General features: G+C 37.3%; 4 protein-coding genes across 7 annotated transcripts; 2 read left to right on the forward strand and 2 right to left on the reverse strand.

Annotated features, from left to right (window-relative positions):
* Positions 1-4,327: 4,327 nt before the first annotated feature.
* On the forward strand, positions 4,328-7,124 carry LOC140974547 (transmembrane emp24 domain-containing protein p24delta7-like). The gene is made up of 4 exons (XM_073438060.1): positions 4,328-4,751; positions 5,597-5,806; positions 6,637-6,713; positions 6,801-7,124. The coding sequence occupies exons 1-4, from the start codon at positions 4,533-4,535 to the stop codon at positions 6,943-6,945; spliced, it is 651 nt and encodes a 216-aa protein (XP_073294161.1). The 5' UTR covers positions 4,328-4,532; the 3' UTR covers positions 6,946-7,124.
* A 952-nt stretch (positions 7,125-8,076) lies between these two features.
* Positions 8,077-10,208, forward strand: LOC140974550 (13S globulin seed storage protein-like). The gene is made up of 3 exons (XM_073438065.1): positions 8,077-8,369; positions 8,948-9,668; positions 9,836-10,208. Exons 1-3 carry the CDS (start codon positions 8,174-8,176, stop codon positions 9,984-9,986), a joined length of 1,068 nt encoding a protein of 355 aa, XP_073294166.1. The 5' UTR covers positions 8,077-8,173; the 3' UTR covers positions 9,987-10,208.
* A 593-nt stretch (positions 10,209-10,801) lies between these two features.
* Positions 10,802-17,147, reverse strand: LOC140974548 (ARF guanine-nucleotide exchange factor GNOM-like). 4 transcript variants are annotated; one of them, XM_073438062.1, is made up of 4 exons: positions 16,859-17,147; positions 16,688-16,758; positions 14,858-15,688; positions 10,802-14,460 (listed from the first exon to the last, which is right to left on the reverse strand). In XM_073438062.1, exons 3-4 carry the CDS (start codon positions 15,590-15,592, stop codon positions 10,864-10,866), a joined length of 4,332 nt encoding a protein of 1,443 aa, XP_073294163.1. In that variant the 5' UTR covers positions 15,593-15,688; positions 16,688-16,758; positions 16,859-17,147; the 3' UTR covers positions 10,802-10,863. The 4 variants fall into 4 exon arrangements, with proteins under 4 accessions (XP_073294163.1, XP_073294162.1, XP_073294165.1 ...); XM_073438061.1 differs by having other exon boundaries at positions 16,666-16,758; XM_073438064.1 differs by lacking the exons at positions 16,688-16,758; positions 16,859-17,147 and adding an exon at positions 16,281-16,312.
* Positions 17,148-19,325: 2,178 nt separating this feature from the next.
* LOC140974551 (uncharacterized) lies at positions 19,326-22,109 on the reverse strand. The gene is made up of 5 exons (XM_073438066.1): positions 21,863-22,109; positions 21,327-21,453; positions 20,377-20,501; positions 19,978-20,124; positions 19,326-19,661 (listed from the first exon to the last, which is right to left on the reverse strand). The coding sequence occupies exons 1-5, from the start codon at positions 22,049-22,051 to the stop codon at positions 19,527-19,529; spliced, it is 723 nt and encodes a 240-aa protein (XP_073294167.1). The 5' UTR covers positions 22,052-22,109; the 3' UTR covers positions 19,326-19,526.
* Positions 22,110-22,277: the final 168 nt, after the last annotated feature.

Genomic DNA, 22,277 nt, shown 5'->3' on the forward strand with positions numbered 1-22,277 from the left:
GTGAGATATCCTCTAGCAGCTCACTATCAGTGGTGTTTAGATGAATGTGTGGTTCTATTGGTGCTGAAGCCGGCTTACTTGCTAGAAATCCGGTATCCTCTAATAGCTTTAGAGTGTATTGTCTTTGTGAAAGACATATACCTTGTTGGGATCGTGCTATTTCTAGACCAAGGAAGTATTTAACTGAACCTAAGTCTTTGAGCTTGAACTGTCCTTGAATGAATATTTTTAAAGATTGTAAAAGATGTGGAGATGGCCCGGCAAGAATAATGTCGTCCACATATACAAGCAAGGCAATGAATGAGGATCATGTCCCTTTAGTAAACAGTGTATGATCGGATTGAGACTGAACAAATCCGGATTTAAGTAAAGCTTGGGAAAACTTGGTATACCATTGCCGAGAAGCTTGACGAAGACCATAGATTGATTTATGAAGTTTGCATACAAGTGATTGAGACGAATGGCTGTGTGGAACTTGTTGAGTGTATCCAAGTGGTAAATCCATGTATACTTCCTCCGATAGGTCACCATTGAGAAATGCATTGTTCACGTCCAATTGAACAAGATTCCAATTGTGACTAGCCGCAAGTGCTAACAAGACTTTGACAGTGGCTAATTTGGCCACGGGCCAAAATGTTTCAAAAAAATCTACACCCTCTTGTTGAGTGAAACCTTTGGCTACGAGTCGAGCCTTGTGTATTTCCACCAAACCATTTGATGAATATTTAATCTTGTAAACCCATCGACAGCCGATGGAATGCTTTCCAGCGGGTAATGGAACAGCTGACCATGTTTGGTTAGCTTCCATAGCATCTAGCTCTTCCCTCATTGCTTTCTGCCATTGAGGAAGCTTGACAGCTTGATGAAAAAATTGTGGTTCAAACTGTGAGGATACATTGAGCACCAGCTGGCGATATGGATGAGATAGCGAGTCATAAGATATGCAAGAGCTCAAAGAATATGATGACTTAGAATGTGAAGAAGTGTTCAACTTCATTAAGTTGCAATGATAATCACGGAGATATGATGGAGGTTGTGTATATCTGGATGATGATCGATGAGGTACTTTCACTGACTGTTCAAGAAGTGGAATATGTGAAGAAGAATCAGTGCTCGAATCAGGTAAGAGTTGAGCTTCAGCTGATGTTGGAATGGCTGTGTCAATGTTCGGTGGGTTCATTGACAATGGCAGAACCACGCTAGGGAATGGATCAATGTTGACTGTTGAAGTAATTGACAGAAATGAAAATATGTCTTCATGAAATATAACATCACGGGACACATAGATTTCTTGTCTCTTGATATCAAGTAGCTTGTAACCTTTAATACCTGGGGGATAACCCAAGAAGACACAAGCACGAGCTCGGGGTGACAGTTTATCACGATGAGCAGCAAGAGTGGACGCAAATGCGAGGCAACCAAAGTTGCGCAATGATGAGTAATCAAAAGGTTTCTGGTATAGAAACTCATAGGATGACTTATTTTGAGTTGTGGGGGACGGTACCCGATTGATCAAGTAGGTTGCTGTCAATACACACTCTCCCCAAAGTTTATCAGGTACATGTGATTGAAAGAATATGGCTCGAGCAACATTAAGTAGATGCTGATGTTTCCTTTCTACTACTGAGTTTTGCTGTGGTGTTTGGACACACGAGAACTGATGTAAGATGCCTTTTTCAAGGAATAATTCTGTGAATGCAAGCTCTTTTGCATTATCAGTGCGGAAGGCTTTGATCTTCTTAAGGAACTGAGTTTCAACCATGATGTAGAATTTTGACACAAATTTATATGCATCTGATTTGTGTTGAAGTAGAAAAACCCATGTGAATCGGGTACAATCATTTACCAAAGTTAAGAAATAACGTTGATTATTTTGTGTTGAAACATGGTATGGTCCCCATACGCCACAATGCACAAGATCAAAAGATGAATCAGATATGTTATTGTGAGCTATAAAAGGTAGTCTCCTTTGTTTAGCTAATGGACAAACGAAGCAAGGTTTACACTTATCAAGACTATGTGTGTTGTATTGTAAGCGATCCTTTAAGGTATCCATGACTCTAACAGACGCATGTCCGAGGCGACTGTGCCATGTTTCCACCGATATCTGATTTATTGCATCCTGCCGAAAACTTGAACTTGTATCAAGTACATAGAGCCTTCTATTTTCTTACCCTTGCCAATCGTCTTCCTCGTCATTACCTCCTGAATAATGAAAGAATTATGATAAAAACTGATCATTGCCTTGGCTGTAGTTAGAAGAGAACTGACAGATAATAGATTGAACTTGAAGTCCGGTATGAACATAACGTCCTCAAGAAGTAAAGAATCACCAAGTTTAATGGTGCCACTGAACTTAACTTCAATTGTTGTGTGGTTAGGCAGAGTAACTGTGGACCCAATAACTGGTTGAAGTTTTGTAAACAAATGGGCACTGGAACAAATGTGTTTGGATGCTCCAGAGTCAACTACCCAATACGAAGGAGAGGACAATTCATTCGAAGTATGTGTAGATAAACAAATACCTGTGGTATGAGCATTATCAGAGTCACTGGCACGAGCATTGTTCTTGTCAATCGAAGAAAGATGCTGATCAAACAACACTTTTAACTGGTTCAATTGAGTGGCATTAAAACTCTGAAACAAATTCTGAGATGAGCTATCATTGGCACTAGTATCACTTGAGGAATCATATGGTCCATTGACATTACACTTAGTACAAAAAGGTCTTTCTCGGTGAAATCTTGGTGGCCCTCGTACATGAGCTTGTTTGTGTGATTGATCATTCTTTATTGCAAATGCCATGTTTCCTGGAGGATTATGGGCTGGAAATTGAGATCTAATGGCTCTTTGACGCTCTTCTTGAACCACCAACGAGAAAACACGATTAATAGGAGGAAGTGGATCCATTAACAGAACTTGACTTCGGATTTGAGCAAAAGAATAATTAAGGCCCATGAGAAATGTCATGACATAGTCCATCTGAAAATGTGTATCCATCTTCTTAACTCCCTCACAATTGCAACGACCACAGCTACACATTGGGCGGAAATTATTCAATTCTTCCCAAAGAGCTTTAAGCTTCGTGAAATAGACGCTTACCGATTGTTGTTCTTGAGGCACATTGACTAATTCACGCCTGAGTTGAAAAATTCTGGGCCCATTGCTCTGTTGAAATCGCTCTTTGAGATCATCCCAGATGCTAGCTGCAGACTCAGAGAAAAGAACGCTTGCAGAGATATCTCTGGAAACAGAATTCAGGATCCAAGAAATTACAATGTTGTTGTTTCGAGTCCAAAAATTCAGGAGATTTGAATCTTCCTCCAATGGTTTGACGATCGTTCCATCGACAAAACCAAATTTGTTTTTGACGGAAAGTGCAATCTTCATGGATCTGCTCCAGGATGAATAATTGTCCCCCTTAAGAGATTGTGAGACCAGCACGAGACCTGGGTTATCTGAGTGATGCAAGAAGTATGGACTCATAGGATCGTCAATGGCGGACTGACCAATTGAGCGAGAAGACTCTGATGGGATTCCAGGAGCCATAGATCATTCAGCTTGAGATCGCCGAAGAAGAAAAAAAATTCAGCGTGATCAGAAATTAAGCGTCGATATCGATCGAGAAATTTTGTGCGAAAGGTTCCGTTCTGATACCATATTACGTGAAGATGTATAGAGCATCTATATCCATTATCATTGAATGCAAGTGAAAAGATCGAGAGAGCAAGCTCTGTTTACATGCACGTACATTTATCTACTAAGATGCTAACTATCTTCTAACTGTCATCTAACCAGCTAACTAACTATTAACTTATATCTGATAATATTCAGTCTGAAATTTCATGTAATTTAATTAAAATACAAATCTAAATATTTCTAAATTTGAATAAAAGTAGTAAGTCATATATATTTGGTATATATGAATAATTTTCCGAGTTGTTTTTTTTTTTGAAGGAAATTTTCCGAGTTGTTTTTATCTTATAAACATGTAATTAAATTAAATATGAAGCTTAACCTTTTATTTTGTTCAAATGCAATTATTCTTAAGATAAAATAACAATCGCGGTATTTCAGGTAAAAAAAAAATTATTTTGATATGGGAGTTTTCATATATTTCTTGGATAATTTATTTTGATAATTTTTTCAAATATGTATATATAATTCTTTTAAAGTGAAAAAACAAATATATAAAACCTGCTCGTCAAACGTGGAATGATCTGATTGGTCGAAACACCTATTACTCGCCCACAATCCGATTACCTAAATTTAATTAAAGAAATTGAAAATTAGCCCATCAGTAGTCAATCAGTGCCACAACGCTTTGGCTTCTCTGTTTTCTTCTTCCTTCAAACGGGAATCAATGTTTTCTTCTTCCTTCAAACGGGAATCAAATTCGGTTTACTTTTTTCTGTAAATTGTTAAACTTGAAGCAGCAAAAAACCCAGTTCAAGTTTTGAATCTCAACCATTTGTAGAGGGGAATCTACGACCTTTTTCAAATCTTTGATTGTTAAAATCCTAGCATTGGATATGGGTTTCCGAATTCAAAGGCTGAGTCTTTTCCTGATTCTAGTGGCTGCTTTCTTTTTATTGGCTCGGGTTGAGTCGATTCGGTTCGATCTGGAATCGGGTCACACCAAGTGTATATCGGAAGACATAAAGACCAAAGCGATGAGTGTCGGAAAGTATCATATTGTTAACCCTAATGAGGGTCAACCTTTACCTGATTCTTACAAAGTCACTGTCCGGGTAATATTTGTATTCATACTTTTTAAATTTGGAATTTATAGGATTTTTTTGGTGGCTAAAAATCGGGAATAACATTTATAATCTTTTGATTTGGTTTGATTTTCTTTAACTTCTAACTCTTTTGGTGCGTGCTGTGTTTCTATTTCGGATCATTTTTGCTGTGTGGGATGAGCTAGTTTTAGGTGTACTACGGTTTTGATTACTTGCGAAATCAATTCGTAATTTGTTGCTTTCATGATCAACGGGAGTACATGGGTTCGGAATTAGTCTCTGCGCGGAATTGATTGTAAAAGCCTATCTTTTGTTTATTATTTCATTGCATCTTCCCCTAGATAACATGTATGTACAATTTTTGGCTTTGATGTTTATGGTTCATAAAAAAAGTTCGATCTTTTTCTTCTCTCTGTTGTCAACTCTGCCAAATTATTTCTTTTGCTAATTTCTTTTATACAAATTTCTTTTGTGACTGTTTTTGTACATAATGAGGCTCTAGAAATACCATCTTTTGGTTGATTATTTGTGAATCGTGTGATATACAGTTTTTCTCTTTGTTCGGACAATTTTAAGTTGAGGACACGCTTATCTGACCATGTTTTTGAGAATCAATTGGTTGTTCGTTGTTATGTGTTTGCTTAGGAAATGATATTAGGGAATTACTGATAATGGTTTATCCCAAACGCATGGCTGGTTTTTTTCCTCCGCAATTTTTGTTGATTTTAAGTATAATATAATAGGCTTGTGTGCTGTTGTTGCCCTTTTTTCGTTGATGATGATCCTCCTTGTTTGTCCTATGTTTTTTTTACGTGGATGATTTACGTGTCTCTAAATTTTATTTGTGCTTGTAGGTAACATCTGCATATGGAAACAATTATCATTATTCGGACCATGTCAGCGAGGGAATGTTTTCTTTTCATGCACCCGAAGAGGGTGACTACATGGCTTGCTTTTTCGCTTCTGATCACAAACCTGCTACTACTATGACAGTTGATTTTGATTGGAAGTCAGGTGTGATTGCCAAGGATTGGTCAAATGTTGCCAAGAAAGGTTCTATTGAAGTAAGTGGTCGTGTTTCATTTTCTCGCGTCCATTGATATATTTGTTTCTTTGCTTGCGTTCTGTGGTTTTGTGCTGGCATGTGCTACAGATGAATGTGAAATTATTAATTTTTTACCATCAATAAATAGGTGAAAATGACCCAGAACTTGGAATCTCGCCCATTTCGAGTTATAGTTCAAGTTTTTGTGTTTTTTTCTAGCTTCATTGACACTTTTTTGTGAGGTAATTGAAATTATTTGAAGCTCAGGATTCCATTAGCGTCAAGCCCATGGGCATATCCAGCTGGGATCCAGGTGATCAGGGGCAGTCTCTGCCGCTCACCCCCCAAACTAAACATTCAAATTTTTTAGTTTCTATAAACTTATGAGTTTCCTGCCCACTTGCTCTCCATAGCTTCCACTCGTCCAAATACATGGATCTTACATTGGATGAAACTTTAGATATAGGGTGATGATTTGATTCTCTCTCAACGGCTGGCAGGAGATTGTGATTGTATATAGATTTCTAGCTTTGACGTTATTAGGTTTGTCCATTTATCAACTAACTCAAATGTGTGAGCCAAGAACTGGTGGTTGTAGAATGCTTGGTAGTGCTTGGTCACGAGGTACTATCACATGCATAGATTCAGACGTAGAAGCATTTCAAGATTTACAGCCAACTTGGTGAAAAAGATATTAATTTGATCAGTCAACCACATATCTGGATTTTTAATTTGGTGTGAAATTTTATTAGCAACTCGATCTGCTTCAATTGTCTGTTCTGAGCAAAGCGGATTTTGACCATCCGTTCTATTTTAATCTTGAGCTTTTTTTCTTTTTCATGTTACCAGTTAATGGAAATAGAGTTGAAGAAAATGTTTGATACGGTCCAATCGATACATGACGAGATGTTCTATCTACGTGAGAGGTAAAAGCTCTTTAATGAACTTCACCATTTTCAACTCTGAAGAATTATGCTATGTTTCCATTGCATATATTTTTATGGTTATTGCAGGGAAGAAGAGATGCAGTTCCTGAATAGATCAACCAACTCGAAGATGGCCTGGTTGAGTTTTCTATCCCTTGCTGTCTGCCTCTCCGTGGCAGGGCTGCAGCTATGGCATTTAAAGTGTTTCTTTGAAAAGAAGAAGCTTATTTAATATTTTTTGGTTATGAATTACATTGTAGTTTCTTGACTGCTACATGATCTTTTGGATGTGCTTAGGGGATAAAAACATTTTTGATCCATTAAATGTGTAAATTGACCTGAAGAAGTTTTCTTGAAATATCGTTATATGCCAACTCCAAGGCTAAAATAAAATAATTTGCATCAACTTTACTTGCGATTATCACAATAGTAACTCGATAAAGATGTAGTTTTCAGCACTCACATTAGAATTTATTGGAATTCGTTGCACGTTGGGGTTTGTAATTACATAGAATAGATGAAGGGAAAAAGATTATGCCCTTTTAAACTTCAACTGGTGGTAGGGTTTGGCATGCAAGTACTCTTTGTATGCGTATATTAAAGTATTTTGTTGTCACATTAATTTTATGTTGTATTAACATTAAATATTTAATTTTGAAAAAATAATAATATTAAAGATTTTAGAGTATAAACAATAACTTTTGTGATATCGACTCATACGTCAATTTTATGAGACGAATTTTTGATTCGAATCAACTAATGAAAAATAGACGAATTTTTGATTGCTCATTAGGGTAAGTAAGTATGAATCAGGTTATTCCATCTCACCGACCCGTAAGAATATATCACAAGAAGTCTATTCATATCATAATAACTATTTAAATACGATAATTTTAATGTAAAATTGTATCTTGAGATCAAATTTCAACTTTGAATGTCTCGTAATTTAATGGGACAAAGGAATTAAGATAACACGAAAAATTTTATGAGGTCCATTCACAAATCAATTTAACGAGACATATTTTCAACTCGATCTACAATAAAATATTATTTTTGAGTACGTCTTCTGTGAGACAGCCTCTTTCTTCTATTATGTGAGACATGTCGACCCGTTAATAAGTATAGTGAAAAATAATATTTTTGACATAAAAAATAATATTTTTTCATATGTTAAATCAAATATGAGATTCGTCTCACAAAATTGACCCATAAAACGATCTTATTAAAATTTTTATAATTTTTTTATGTCAAAAATATTATTTTTTACTGTACAAAACAATGTATTTACGTGACCGAAATCTGGCTTAAATAAATCATAATTGATGTCACAGTATCAGTGCTATCAGGAATCAATTTATTTGTTTCCTCTCTATAAATTGGGATTGGAGCCCTCGTCTCACTGTCACTGCATCAATTCATTACTTCGATTTAGAGAGAGAGACACTCTTCATACAATAGAGATGGAGATCGATTTGTCACCAAAGTTGGCGAAAACTTTGTATGGTGGAGACGGCGGGGAGTACCTTGCTTGGTGCCCAAACGATCTGCCCATGCTCCGTGAAGGAAACATTGGCGCTGGAAAGCTCACTCTTCACAAATACGGCTTTGCTATGCCACGGTACTCCGATTCCGCCAAAGTTGCCTATGTCCTTCAAGGTATTGTTTCTCAGTTGCCGAAAACTCTTGCATGTGTTCCTAGGCTTTATTCTTCTTCGATTCGGGTTCAGTGCAGTTTGGTTTCTCGGTTGTTGATATGTGAATCTGTTTAGGTTTGGGACCATAACAGATTTTGTGTGGTTGTATAAGAATTTTTGGGAGGTTGAAGTTATTCTAATACCTGGCCAAGATCAGTTATTCGGCTTCTTTTTCCTGTAATATATATTTTTAACAGAATCGATCACAAAAATGTGTTCAATGGATGTTGCCAGTCATTTTAGCTAGAATTTTGTGGTTACGATTTTCTCTCCCTTAATTTATTTGATTTTGTCCCAGAATATTTCAACATCAGCTTTTACTGGGAATTTAGCAGGAATACGGAAGAGGCAAGGGGACTTTATGCCATATTCTTTGGCTAGGGGCCTAAAAATTAGAATAATGGGCTGCTTGATAGGCAGTTTTTTTTATTATCCATATTAATTAGTTCAATTTTATCTTATTATCGATGCCGAATATCAATCCTATTTACTTTGTTATTCTCAAAAGTATATATGATTATAATGATGAACTTTCTTAAGGTTGTGGAGTGGCTGGGATTGTCCTCCCTGAACAGGAAGAAAAGGTTCTTGCAGTCAAGAAGGGTGATGCTCTCGCCCTTCCATTTGGAGTTGTCACCTGGTGGTACAACAAAGACGACACTGACCTAGACATCCTTTTCCTTGGTGACACCTCTAAAGCTCATAAATCCGGCTCGTTCACCGACTTTTTCTTGACTGGCTCCAATGGCATCTTCACCGGTTTCTCAACCGAGTTTGTCAGCCGAGCATGGGACTTAGAAGAAAGCATCGTGAAGACCCTTACTGGGCAGCAGTCTGGTCATGGGATTGTGAAGCTCGATCCCGACTTCAAGATGCCAGAGCCGAAGAAGGAAAATTACAGTGGCATGGCATTAAACTGTGAAGAAGCTCCACTGGATGTGGACATAGAAAATGGTGGAAAGGTTGTGGTTCTGAACACCAAGAATTTACCTTTGGTTGGAGAGGTTGGATTGGGGGCTGATCTTGTTAGGCTTAATGGGAATGCCATGTGTTCCCCAGGCTTTTCGTGTGACTCAGCTCTGCAAGTCACGTACGTAGTTCGTGGTAGTGGGCATGTTGAAGTTGTTGGTGTTGATGGGAAGCTTGTGCTTGATACTACTCTAAAGGCTGGTAATCTCTTCATCGTCCCGAGGTTTTTTGTAGTCTCAAAGTTTGCTGATCCTGATGGTATGGACTGGTTCTCCATCATCACAACACCCAAGTGAGTATACATTAAAATATTAGGTGAATGCACATCTTATTGCCCTATGTGTTGTCTTTGCTAGTGCAAAATGTGAGACTCACGATTCTACGAGCTGATATGTACAAAAATGGCGTATTCCCAATCACTGTTCTTTCTGAGAAATAATTTGGATTTGTGTATTGCAGTCCTATATTTACTCATTTGGCTGGAAGGACATCAGTATGGAAGGCATTGTCTCCGCAAGTTAAGCAAGCAGCTTTCAATGTTAGCCCGGATGTGGAGCAGAAATTCAGCTCTAAGAGGATGAACCAAGAGATCTTCTTCCCACCAAATTGATCAACCCTCGACCCTACTATAATTAATTTGATGTTTAGAACACTACAGCATTGGCTAAATTTCGCTGTAGCTAAAAGAGTGCGGAAATAGTGACATTGTAGATCTTTTAAATGACGTTACAAAATCACAATCTATCAGCGATTCAGGTTCGCTAAACAGCAGTCAGGTTTCTCTTCTATGACCGTTCTTTGATGAAAATGTACATTGTCCAAACAAAAATATCCGGTTGCTAGTACTATTCATGCAAGAATTTTAGAGTAAGCACTAACTAGTACCCAATTTTGTGCTAAATATACAATAACAATAAGCAACTAAATAGATGTGAATGGACAAAAGGATTAAATAGATTCCACGTACAAATTAAAATTAAAATTCAAATTCAAATTACAAGACAATATCCATAAAATAAACTACAATCCTAAAATAAAATATTGAAACATAATACAATATCATACACGCAATACCATGATACGATAGTTGCTAATCTTCTACTTTTCTACCATCAGTAAGTTGAATAATTTTCACACCGTTGGTGTGAGAATTTGAGTGAAGCTTCAGTTTTTCTGGAGGAAAACCACCAAAATTTTCAAACAGATCATAACCGCATGTCAAAACATAGTTAGAAATCAATATCTCTGTACAATATCAGCAATGTGCTGCTGTCTGGAAATACTACACTCGATTCCTCCTGAAGCAACAATAATCTGGCCAAATCCTATTCCGTACGCACACTCAGGGAAGAAAAAACGCAAATATCCTTCATTTTTAGACATCATCTATACTATTCAAATGTAACGAATGTGGCAAGTCGTTACCTGGAAAAATTGCAGGAGAGTGACATCATGAAAAAATTGAATCTATCTGTTGAATCATGCTGCTATTCACTGGAGACTGAACTTATACCACAGTCACCTGGATTTGAATCTTGATTTGGGAACACTTCAAATTGTAGAGACGGAAAAATCTTGTTCACGTGTAACCATGTTTGCTCCCAAATGTTATCACCCCCAAGAGTACTGGTAGGTACGAGCACGCTCTTGGCCTTCATGGCAAGCAGGATGTTTTTGAGAAGCTCAGGCACTAATTCTTGATGCTTGTCACTCCTTTTAACTTTAAGCTTTGTATATCTTTCCATTCTACCAATTACATTACGCCACAACTTGCAGAAGCTGGGCAATTGAGATAGTTCTTGCAATAGATGAAGGAACACTGTTGCAAGGAGCTTCAAGGCAAGAACAAGGGTCCCTTCTATGTTACGGTAATCCTTTTGCGTTTGAGGGTTTCCTTGTGCAATTTCAGCCAAGTCGTCAAGCATCGTGAATATAACCGTTTCAAAGCATTGTGGCCATAAGTTGGGAAGGCGAATGCCATCTACACCAGTTAAGCACGTTTGTAATGATAGAAGAGCATGGCTTCTAACTTCTTCTCTCTGGTCCAAACAAACCTTTTGTAATCCTTGGACAAGCCCCAGCCACATCTCACCAATATCGTGACATAATTTGCCAGCTTCCACCTCTGCCATAGCTTCCCTTGCATCTTTGGCCCATCGTACCAAACAAGAAACTGAGCGTGCCATAAGATCCACAGCATGTACAGATCTATCAGTCTGGCCAACACGAGATTCTGCAAATTGCCTGGCTGCGTCAACACAAAGCACAAAATTAGCTGGTGACAAGTAGGCTCCATCAGACATTACAAAAGATAGGGCTTCGAATCCTGATTCAGAAGCATCTGGGTGTCTAGCTGTGATAGATAGTAAAGAAGCAATGGTTCGCCATCCCATTGGAGATTGAATATTTGCAGCATTCGCTTTCACCAGGCGACTGACTTCCAGAGTTATCTGTTCACAATATTGATCAGCAACTCGGGCATCAAGCTTGAGAACCAGTTGAAGTGATCTCAAAAGTTCATCAGCCAGGTTCTCCTTATATGGAAGCAAGCGCTGGCAAATGCGAAGAAGCCCGAAAACTGCCTTCTCGACTAAGGCACAAGCCATTACTGTTGATTGAACAATATTAGCAATATGCTCATACACACCCTGCCAAAGAAGTCCAATTCTGTCCCTATTGTTCAACGTAATTGCAATTAACAATTCCAAGCAGAAAACTGCTGTGTCCTCATCCTCAGGTGAGCTATTACCCTTCTGGGGTCGCCCAGCAGCCCATATGAGAGCTCTCGCAAGTTGCAACAAAGAATCAGCATGCAAAAACTTGCTTTCTGTGAAGATGCTGTCAATGTGGCACTTCTGAATTGTCTGAAGCGTGCGTTGATGAGCAGCAAGTTGTTGCTCAGTTGGCTGAGATCTTGGCTCTTCAGTATCTAGAGACAGGAGCTGACTGAATCGGCCCATCAGCCCAGAAGATCGCCTAGGAGTGCCAATGGATTGCATTTGAGCAGCAGATAGAGAGTTTGTTAGAGGCTTCCCATGCACAGGATCAGATGACATCTCCGATTCATCAGCAGCATCACTGGCCACTCGAGCAGGAAGAAGGCCAAGCTTATGCAATCTTAGGATGCAATCCAAAATATTTCTCCAGCCAGTACGTACAAAATCTCCATACCTATTTGCAATGGTAAAAACAGTGACAGTCGCCATTCTCGACTTTGCATCATCACCAAAAGCCAGAACCGGCTCCTCGACAGATAAGGGATTCAGTAGCGTTGTAAACTTACAAAGAGACACTACCAGATCATCTAAAATATCTTCAAGGTGATGACATGCAGATATCTTGGCAACAGCCAAGAAACCATCAATACATGTCTGATAAACATCCTCAACTTCTGCATGATCGAAAACAACAGAGATAGCAGCAATTGTTGGACCTGACATGATTGCAAACATGTCATGGTCAAGGTAGGCCCTGGAATCAGCCACAATATATGGAGAAGTTTTATTAGATTTATGCATCAAATCAATCCAACGGCTTGGAGTCATTTCAGCAAAACCAGTTCCCTGCTCAGGTGTTGTGCGAATCTCATTCTTGCAGATGGCATAATACAGCTCTGAAAGGAACTCCCGAGGGAGATCATTCCCCCCATTAATGTGCTTATTGTTCCTGATGAAATCCTCTTCGTTCATTTTCTTCTTCACCTGTATATTATGCTGGTCCGTGTTCAGCATAATAATGGAATAAGATAACAGTAGAGCAGCATCTTTATTAGCTAGGATCTGTGGCGATTGCTCGTAATATCTCTCTGAGAATGCCTCGAGCACCCTTTGTATCTTCTGAGATTCTCCAGGCAATCGGAAAGTCTCTAGAAACAAGCGTAATGCAGTATCGAGGTTCATGTCTTTGAAATCAAATGTTCCAGCAAATTCATGTAGAACCTGAACACAAAATTCATCATGATTTCCAAGAAAATCCCCAACAAGATTTTTATCCAGTCCAGCGGTATAGCGGAAAAAACAAGCCACACTCTGTGGGTCAAGTTTCTCGGGCAACAGGTGTGTTCCTTGAAGAAATTCTAATCCTTTTTTAGGATCACGATTGAAGTGATCGGCCCCAATCATCAACCTTCTTTTGATATACTTCTTTTTGCGAGCAAAAGGAACCCAATGACCAGGATCGCCAAAGTTCACACAATTCACCATCCAAAATGGGGTATACTCTTCAAGATATGCATGGGTGGGTTCAGAAGTAATTGATCCATCGCCTACTCTCTCAGCCATTCCCTGAATCACAGCAATCAGACCATCCAAGGCAAGAATATGCATTGAGGACAATGGACAATTCACTGGAAATGCACTCCTCGACAATAGATTGGCAAGATCTTCAAAGACATTGCTACAGGTTATATCACAATCTAAATTCGCATACATCTCAACCATGAATGTTTTCTGCCTACAAAAATCAACTAAAGCCTCCATGGCAACCTCCTGCTGCTGGTATGAAGCTCCAAACCGGCTTTGTGCAAGTCTCAAAATCACACAGGAAAAGAAAGCCTCAAGCTGAAGCTTTAGTTCAGTACGCAAATGCTGATACATGTTGAGAACAATGCTACAGACCATAGAAAGAATCAACGGACTCGCAGATAGGCCAAACTGCAGCAGATTACGAAATAGCTCATCCTGTAACAAGTTCAATAGTCTAGGGTGACCGTGAATAGCTGGGCCACCCAATTCAATTGCTGAATTAATCAAACCCAAAGCAAAAAGCGGCACATCTTCATCGAATGCTATATTATTGGCTCTAAAACCCATTCCGGAATGTTCAACAACATTTAACAATGAACACAGAAAGTGAAATATCTCAACCATGCAGGGTAGGCCATATGGCTCGGTCATTACATGCAAATCAAATGGAACATCCTTCTCATTATCCGCTCTCATAGTATTTTCATCTGTCAGACTGTTGATGAGGCCAGAGGAAGTAGAATTAATAACCCCAGGGCCGAGTTGGCCGTCATATTCAGAACCTCCACTGCCATTTTCAGATTTGCTACCAAAGCTATAATCAGGATCAATTCCAGCAGTCTGCACAATAATAAAAAAGGTGTTAAGTTCTTAATGTAAAAGAGGAGAAAAACAAGAGATACTCCATTGATAGATGGCACTGCAGATCAAGGTCCACCATGAATATAGAATCCACATGCACACACAAGTACATGCAACAAATTTATCAGCACCCAAAAACATATAAACTACTCTCAGTTTCTTTGATACATACAGTGAAGCATTACATTTTAGAACTGGAAAACACACAAAAACATCTTTGATACATACAATGAAGCATTACATTTTGGAACTGGTAAACTAACAGAAAATCGCAAAGGGACATATATTTATAATGCCTTCATAAGAATAAAGAGAATGCAAACATTCAGAAAAAATAATTATCAGATGGTTCACAGGAGAAAAAGATATTATTCACCTCAGCTTTCAAAGAATTGCCTCCTCTAACAAGTGATTGTTCTGTTGTGTCAACATCTGGAAGGTGAGAAAAAATGCATCTGACAAGTTCATGCATTGTGTGGCGAACAATCCGCTGTAACAATTCACCTTTGCTTCCTGCTTGATGAACTATTCGGAAGCAAGTATTCACAATAGTACAAACATGTTGATTGCTCAACATAACTGACGCTTTACTTTTCATGCAAGCCAATAGGATCTGAAGTATCTTCATTAGTACGACTTCTTCAGATGAAGGGTCAGTGACCTCAAATCTGCAGCTTGTAACAGCATCAACTACCAAGTGCATAGCATCTTCAACATTGATAATGTCAATAGCCAGTACATCCAGTGCCAAAATCTTGTAAACAGCCGACAAGGCCACTCCAGTAATTGGTGCACCTGTTTCATCAGACCGAATTACATCAAGAAACGGCTGGAGATACAAGGAAGGGTCGACGGACTGCCACTGATGCTGCCATGAAAATATTTGCTTTCTCAATGTTTTAAGAGATTGAATGAGGGAATGCTCCAATTGATCATCGCCAGAAACATATCGACCTCCCCATCTCACATTCCTCCTCATTACTGCCAATACAGAACCTATCTCTGAGTTAATTGTACAAGCCAAAACAGCCATACTAGAAGAGGTAGTTTCACAGTCCTCAGGTTCCTCTTCAATAGCCTTGATGCTAGACTGTAGCCGTAAACGTCCCATCACTAACTATTCAAGTCAAGATTTCAACTTAAATGGTCGGCATTAACTGTTTTAAAAGGAGCTGCTGGAAACAATCCAAAGAATGCAACTCGTGACCTAGAAAAAGGATCAAACAAAGACTCATGTGTTAGAATTCACAAAATAGGGATTCTACAGTTTTAAACATGAAAAAGAAATATGTAAAAATGTACAAACAATATTAGATAAAACTGCAAAAACAAATATCTGCATATTACATATATTTTCCACAAATTGTGTTAACCTATCAATTTTCACACTGGCAGCCCTGAAAATTCTTAATTTTTCCAGTACACTAAAATATTTACAAAGATAATAAACTTTACAGAAGACATAAGAGCAGCAACAACTGTGTTGTAACCCTCCATCAGGCTGTTTTGGCTGCAACTGCATTGTATCACAGTGAAAATAATGTTTATGTCCTAGAGCAGCTACCTCTTAGAAAAACGTGATGCTTTGGTTTCACCAACACATCTCCGGGAATCTATTTATGAAATGGAATGTTCAAATAACTTATAATAATCACATCTATTCAATAATTGAAACGTCAAATCATATATACACGAAGTCAATTAGTCCTTTCATCAACCAGATTAACACAGGAAGACTGAGAAAAGTGGTTGTTGAAAGCATTTTACAAATGTGGAAGCAAATAGGACAAGATTGCTACTAAGGCATCCGATGGTAAATAGGTTAGGGGAAGTTGGTCAAAAATCCCCCATCAAAATATTTCTTTGGGTTTACTCCCTACCCACAAAATTGCGGTACTATGTCACACAAAATGTGGTACACTTAATGTGGAAATGTGATACTAAAAAAATTCTCAGAGACTGGACACAAAAAAATCGACGGTTGGGACTGAAGGCCAATTCCCAGAATAGGTTACAGGCTGAACTAGCTGCAACTTGTAAAGATTGGCTGCGGTTCCCAAAAAAATCTTATTCGAAAATATACGATCAGTATTAATTCAAGTATTTTACTCATTGTAAAATACATAATCACGTAAAAAAATACACAGAAAAAAACAACTTGACGTTTAAAACAAATTTGCTTACCAGGACAATAAGCTCGACTTACTAATACTTTACCCCATTGAGAATTAACTTCAACTAAAAGCCCGATTTGAGCTAATGCCCGGACATAAAAACCTGAAATTTACAATTTATGCTTGACATTTATGCAGAAGATGCAAAATTTCTTTCTGAAATGTGATTATTATATCAGAAAACTCATCGAGCAAATATTCACCTTGTACAGAGAGGAGATGGCCGCAGAGTAGATCCACGAGTTTGACGGAGTTAAAAGAGAATGAACTTGAGCTACTTCCCGCCGAATGTCAATATTCCGATAAGCGACGCCGGTGAAAATTTCGTTTGACTGTTGATTTTTGAAATAGGGCGAGGATTAAAAAGGAAAACGAAAAAACCGAAAGGCGCATTTGCAGATTGCTGGAATAATAATCATAATTCAAAAAGAAAAAGGTAAACAAAACACGACGACGACAAACTGTTCATTTCTTTGATTCTTTCTCGAAATTAAAGTCCACATTTCTTCGATTTTGGTTTCCATTTCCATTTTTTTTTTGGATTTAGTAATTAATTATTTATTTTTATTAAAAATTTATGATTATTAAATAATTCAAAGAAACTAATATTTGATGGCATTGCCGGTCACTCCGGAATCTCTTTTAATAAAATTATTGAACTCTATAAAAATAAATAAATCACTTAAATTTATTTGAATATGTGAGCTACTTATAAATTGTTAATATGATATTATTTAGATCACTCTCTTCATTCCCGGTTTCAATTTTGAATGGCCACTTATCCATCAATATGCCATGATGGATCCAAATATCGACTACAAAACATAATGTTTTGAAAACATTGTACATCGTTATTGTTTTATTTGGCCTCCTTTCTTGATTCATCAAATTTTTGAGTATGTATTCTTTAATATACTCTACCAAACTAAAGATGTGTTTCTGTGCAGGCGAATTGATGAATACATTCGCTTAATTGCATCGATTAAAGCTCATATTAAGATGGTATGTATGCTAACCACGCTTTCTCCGATTCGGATGAACAATGTGAAGACTGTTGACTTTTGCAATAATTCATTGGTATCATAATTCATACATACAGGTCTGTGAAGGAATTAGAGAGATCCTCTAGCTTCCGATGAGTAAGTTATAGCATTGATGAATGATGAGTGAGTTATAGCATCGATTGAAAGGAAAATTGTTCTCTCGAGAGTTTGGCGTTCACAATTGCTATGTAACTTAACTGGCAAAATTTATTACTAAACCAAAATCCGTACACATACCATATCAACCTATCATTTATACATCTGATTTTTGAGGATGAAGCACTTTTTTCATTTCTTTGTTGCCTCGTGGTTTTTAATTACATTTATCAAATGTGTATTCTACGATCATAAATCAAATATGGTACTACATTTTCTTCGTTGTGGATGAAAAATAGAACGTCATTTTTTCTCAAAAAAAAAACCCATCGCAAAAACAAATAATAATATCAAAGAATCTTCAAATAATAATAATAATATCAAGGAACTTAGTTTCTTGGGATAGCAGAAGCTGAGGTAATGATAAGGAACATGAATATCACATTTGCACTAGATTCTCCACGGACCAGAGCTCTCAACTTTCCACCAGTGGGGCAATATGATAAACTATCAAAACTCGATTAGATTCCAAACTCAAAATGCCTCATGTCTTTAACAAAATTAAATGGGTTTCTAATGAATAAATTTGATCTCGAGCTGAGGTAACGAGTTTGACTCATGAGCTTGAGCTTGTTAATATATTCATGAACTTTATTTTATAATATTAAAATATCAAAAAATTTATAGTTAATTTAATGACTACGAGTGAGGCTCTTGAATTCAAGAAAACCTAAACTAAAGTGCGTTGGATTCGAACTAACATCTCATCTATCCATATTTTTTTTTGAAAAAAAAGACCTCTCTCTCTCAAAATTTATTTTATAGCAGTCTCTCCGTTTTATCAACTCATTAAATAATTGATAAATTATACTTCTGCTTGTCTATCTTAAAGTAGTGACGTTATTTGTTTGAAATTTGCTTAACATGTTAGAATCTCGTATTTCAAATGCAACCAATAACTTATAAAGATAAAACACACAGCCACAATCCAAATTGAGGCAATTGTTTATTTATTCGTCATCAAAATTGAAACCCCATTTGGATTTTTGAGATATTAATAAATAGTTTGTCCTCGTTCAAATTTTCGAAGGGAGTCGTTATTGCCTAAAGTAGGAGCGCTTTAGATCTAAAAGTAGCCATGGTCCATGGACCAAAAGGTAGGAAATCAATTTAAAAGTTAATAAATTTCTTAGAATATAATTTTTAGCCAAATGACTACGTCCTACCCTGCGTCGCACAGTTTCTTTTTATAATCACAATTTTATTACCGTAAACACACTATAAATAAATAAAAATCGAACTTGAATTTTTTGTTGAATTTCATATCCCTTTTCATACTTTATACATTATTTCCATTCAACATGTTTGATTCCAAAATCCAAATTCTCATAATTTAGCTAATTAAAATCAAAATCATAATTCTCACTTCAAATCCAAATCATTGAAACCTAATGCAACCTCAGGATTGGATCTTTCACTTTCTCGAAGTTGAACTTTAACGAATGATTAAAAAAAAAAAAGGAGAAGAAACTCAACCGAAACACAAACTCTGGAACAGATTAATGTGTATGAATAGTTGCAGAAGATGATCAAGTACACGATAATTAAACTTGATTGATAGATTTTCAAACACTACTGTTTAGGCTGATAGTCTCAACGTATAATCAACATCAAAATGTAACACAAGTAGCTGATTTATATTTTCGTTTCTTAGAAGGAGTATCATGTCCATTCAATCTTCCAGAATGGCCTTAGCAGCCTCGACTAGAATTGGGCGAAGATCATCAGAGGCTCGACCCAGAACCGTGTACCCTTCTCGATCCTTAGCATCCACGTCTGCTCCATGCCTTATAAGAAGGAGAGCTACCTGCCATATAGCTAGGAATAGTGAGAAAAATTTAAGAAGTTGCTCAAAAAATCCTCACAGCAGTAAAATTTGAGCTTCTTAACAAGATAAAAAAGCATATTTAACACAAGACATATAGTCGTTCCAACAAACAATGGGAGAGAATAAATGAACAATACACATCAATATAAAAAAGTAGATGCATATTCAAGAATTCTTTGAAATTCAAACAGAGAGAACAATCCGTGGATATATTAAAGTTGCTGCATGTACTATAATATTTTTACGTTTAATTATTGGATCTATAAGCACAAGGAAAGAAGGGATATGTCTTTACCTCTCTGTTATGGCATTCTGCTGCAATCATAAGTGGAGTTTGACCTGCTCTATCAGCGTCATCAACTTCTGTTCCTTCCTCAATCAAAAATTCACACAGCTCTGTGTTCCCTGTGCTTGCTGCACGATGCAAAGGGGTGCATCCAACCTACATTAAGTTATTGTCACACATATAACACAAGTAGAAGTTATGATAGTTCCGATTGCAACTAAGTGGCTTTCACCCAAGTTATGAAAGTTCTGAATGAAGAGTAATTCCGTGATTTTAACGCAAATTCTAGATTAACGCAAACAACAGGACTTAACATTCATGAATGCATGTCTATACACATGCAGCATCTCTGAGATATTTGCCAAGAAGACTATAAGCATGAATCAATATTGAAAAGAAGGTGCAAACCTTGTCCTTTATATTGAGTTTTGCACCATGTGAAATCAATATTTCAGCTATCTTCAAGTGACCCTTGCTGGCAGAATAGTGAAGAGCAGTGCGACCGCCATCGTTTTTCAAATTAATGTCAGCTCCTGTCATCAGCATTTTTCATTTCCAAATTCAGAGATCATCAAAGATAAAAAAAAATAACAGTATTAATACAGGATGTATATTTCAAAACGATACGAAGTTCAAGCAGATACCACAAAACAACTGTTGCACATTCAACTGCTCATAATAGTCTATATTGAACAAGGAGTACAAGAGGAGAGAGTGACAACTCAGTTAACAACTATATGCAAAACCCTAACTCGATGCATATAAATATATGTTCGCAAAAATAATAAATGTCCTGCCACCCCCGCAAATCCCAATTGGGATCAGTGGTGGGCTACGGTACGGGATTCGCTGATATGCTACCATCACAAAGCCCCAAAACTTCCATGATTACAACTGCAGCACATGCGTTGCACGATGATTTTTTTGAGGCAAACTAAAAAGAATTCGAGTCACAAACTCTAACACATAATATGAAGAAATTTTAGACTGTTTCCCTGGGATGTGCGAACAAGAAAATTAAATAAAAGTACACAAGGAAGCACCACTAATTTCCAAGCAACTCCAACTCTCTTGTACGGATCTTTTTGCTTGGAAGAAATTAGCAGCTAAATGTGTTTTTTTTTCTTTTTCTTGAAAAAAAATGTTGACTCGACTTTAAATTTTGATTCACAACTCCAATCATTAGGCATTTTTTACTCAATAGATTTGCATTCTTTGTATAAAATTTTGAAGTAGAATTAATATTAAAGAGATACAAATAGTATAAAATTCCAATCATACAAAGCTTACGGCATTAATTTTCAAATAGGATATAATACAAGTTGTTATGACTAGCAGAGCATAAACCCAACGCTCACCTTTGTTGAGTAAAATTTCTACAATCTTCAAATTGCCACTACTAGCAGCAGAGTGCAGAGGAGCCCAGCCTTCTTCATCGGAACTATTTACAACGGATGCATGTGCATCTGATAGAATTTCCACCGCCTACTTCATTCACAAATACAAATTACACTCGGACACCAAAAAAATAAAAAGAACAAACGTGCTTTGGACAAAATCTGCATCCAAGGTGAAATGAACCAGCAAAATCGACCTAGTTTATCAAAAGCTTCGATTTCCGTGGAAAGCACTTCATCAGATAATATTTCAATCATCTTGCCAGCTTTACACAGCAGAATCTATCTGTCTAAACTACAAAAGAACGAGAACCTAATGTTGTACCATGAGCTCGAAATCTAGTAACCTAGCCAGAGGGAAGCTAATAACATGAACATCGAGGAATACGTGAATCGATCTTTCAGTTATTCCTTTCAACAATAACAGAGAGATAAAACAACATAAGAAGCTGATGAAATTATGACGAGATCAATGACAACTGAATTACAAATTGTACATCAATTTGCGAGCTTGAAACGGCCACATGTAGGAGCGAACGTCCGTCTTCATTGCGGAGGGACATGGCTCTATGGAGTTGTTCTTCAGCGAGTGATTTGAAAAGCGAGGAATCGCCCGATTCCGCAGCTTTAAACAGCTCTTCCTTTTTTATATGCTTGGCTGAATCGCTGCGGATTTCCATTTCCATTGCTGTACCGGGAGGTGCCAAGCGAACCAAGTGGACAACTGTGTGTTGTGCGTCTTTTGAGGATGGGCTCGGTTTCTGGTCTACAATCCCCGGCCCAACTAATAGCTTTACAAAAAGCCCAATCCCGGCTCTTTGAGCTTTTTTTGTCATAAAAACTTTGGGTTTTCCAAATTTTATTTAAATAATACAAAAAATTAAATACATGAATGCATGTAAAAATAAATTC

This window comes from Primulina huaijiensis, chromosome 3, assembly GCF_012295235.1.
Source record: "Primulina huaijiensis isolate GDHJ02 chromosome 3, ASM1229523v2, whole genome shotgun sequence".
NCBI lineage: Eukaryota > Viridiplantae > Streptophyta > Magnoliopsida > Lamiales > Gesneriaceae > Primulina > Primulina huaijiensis.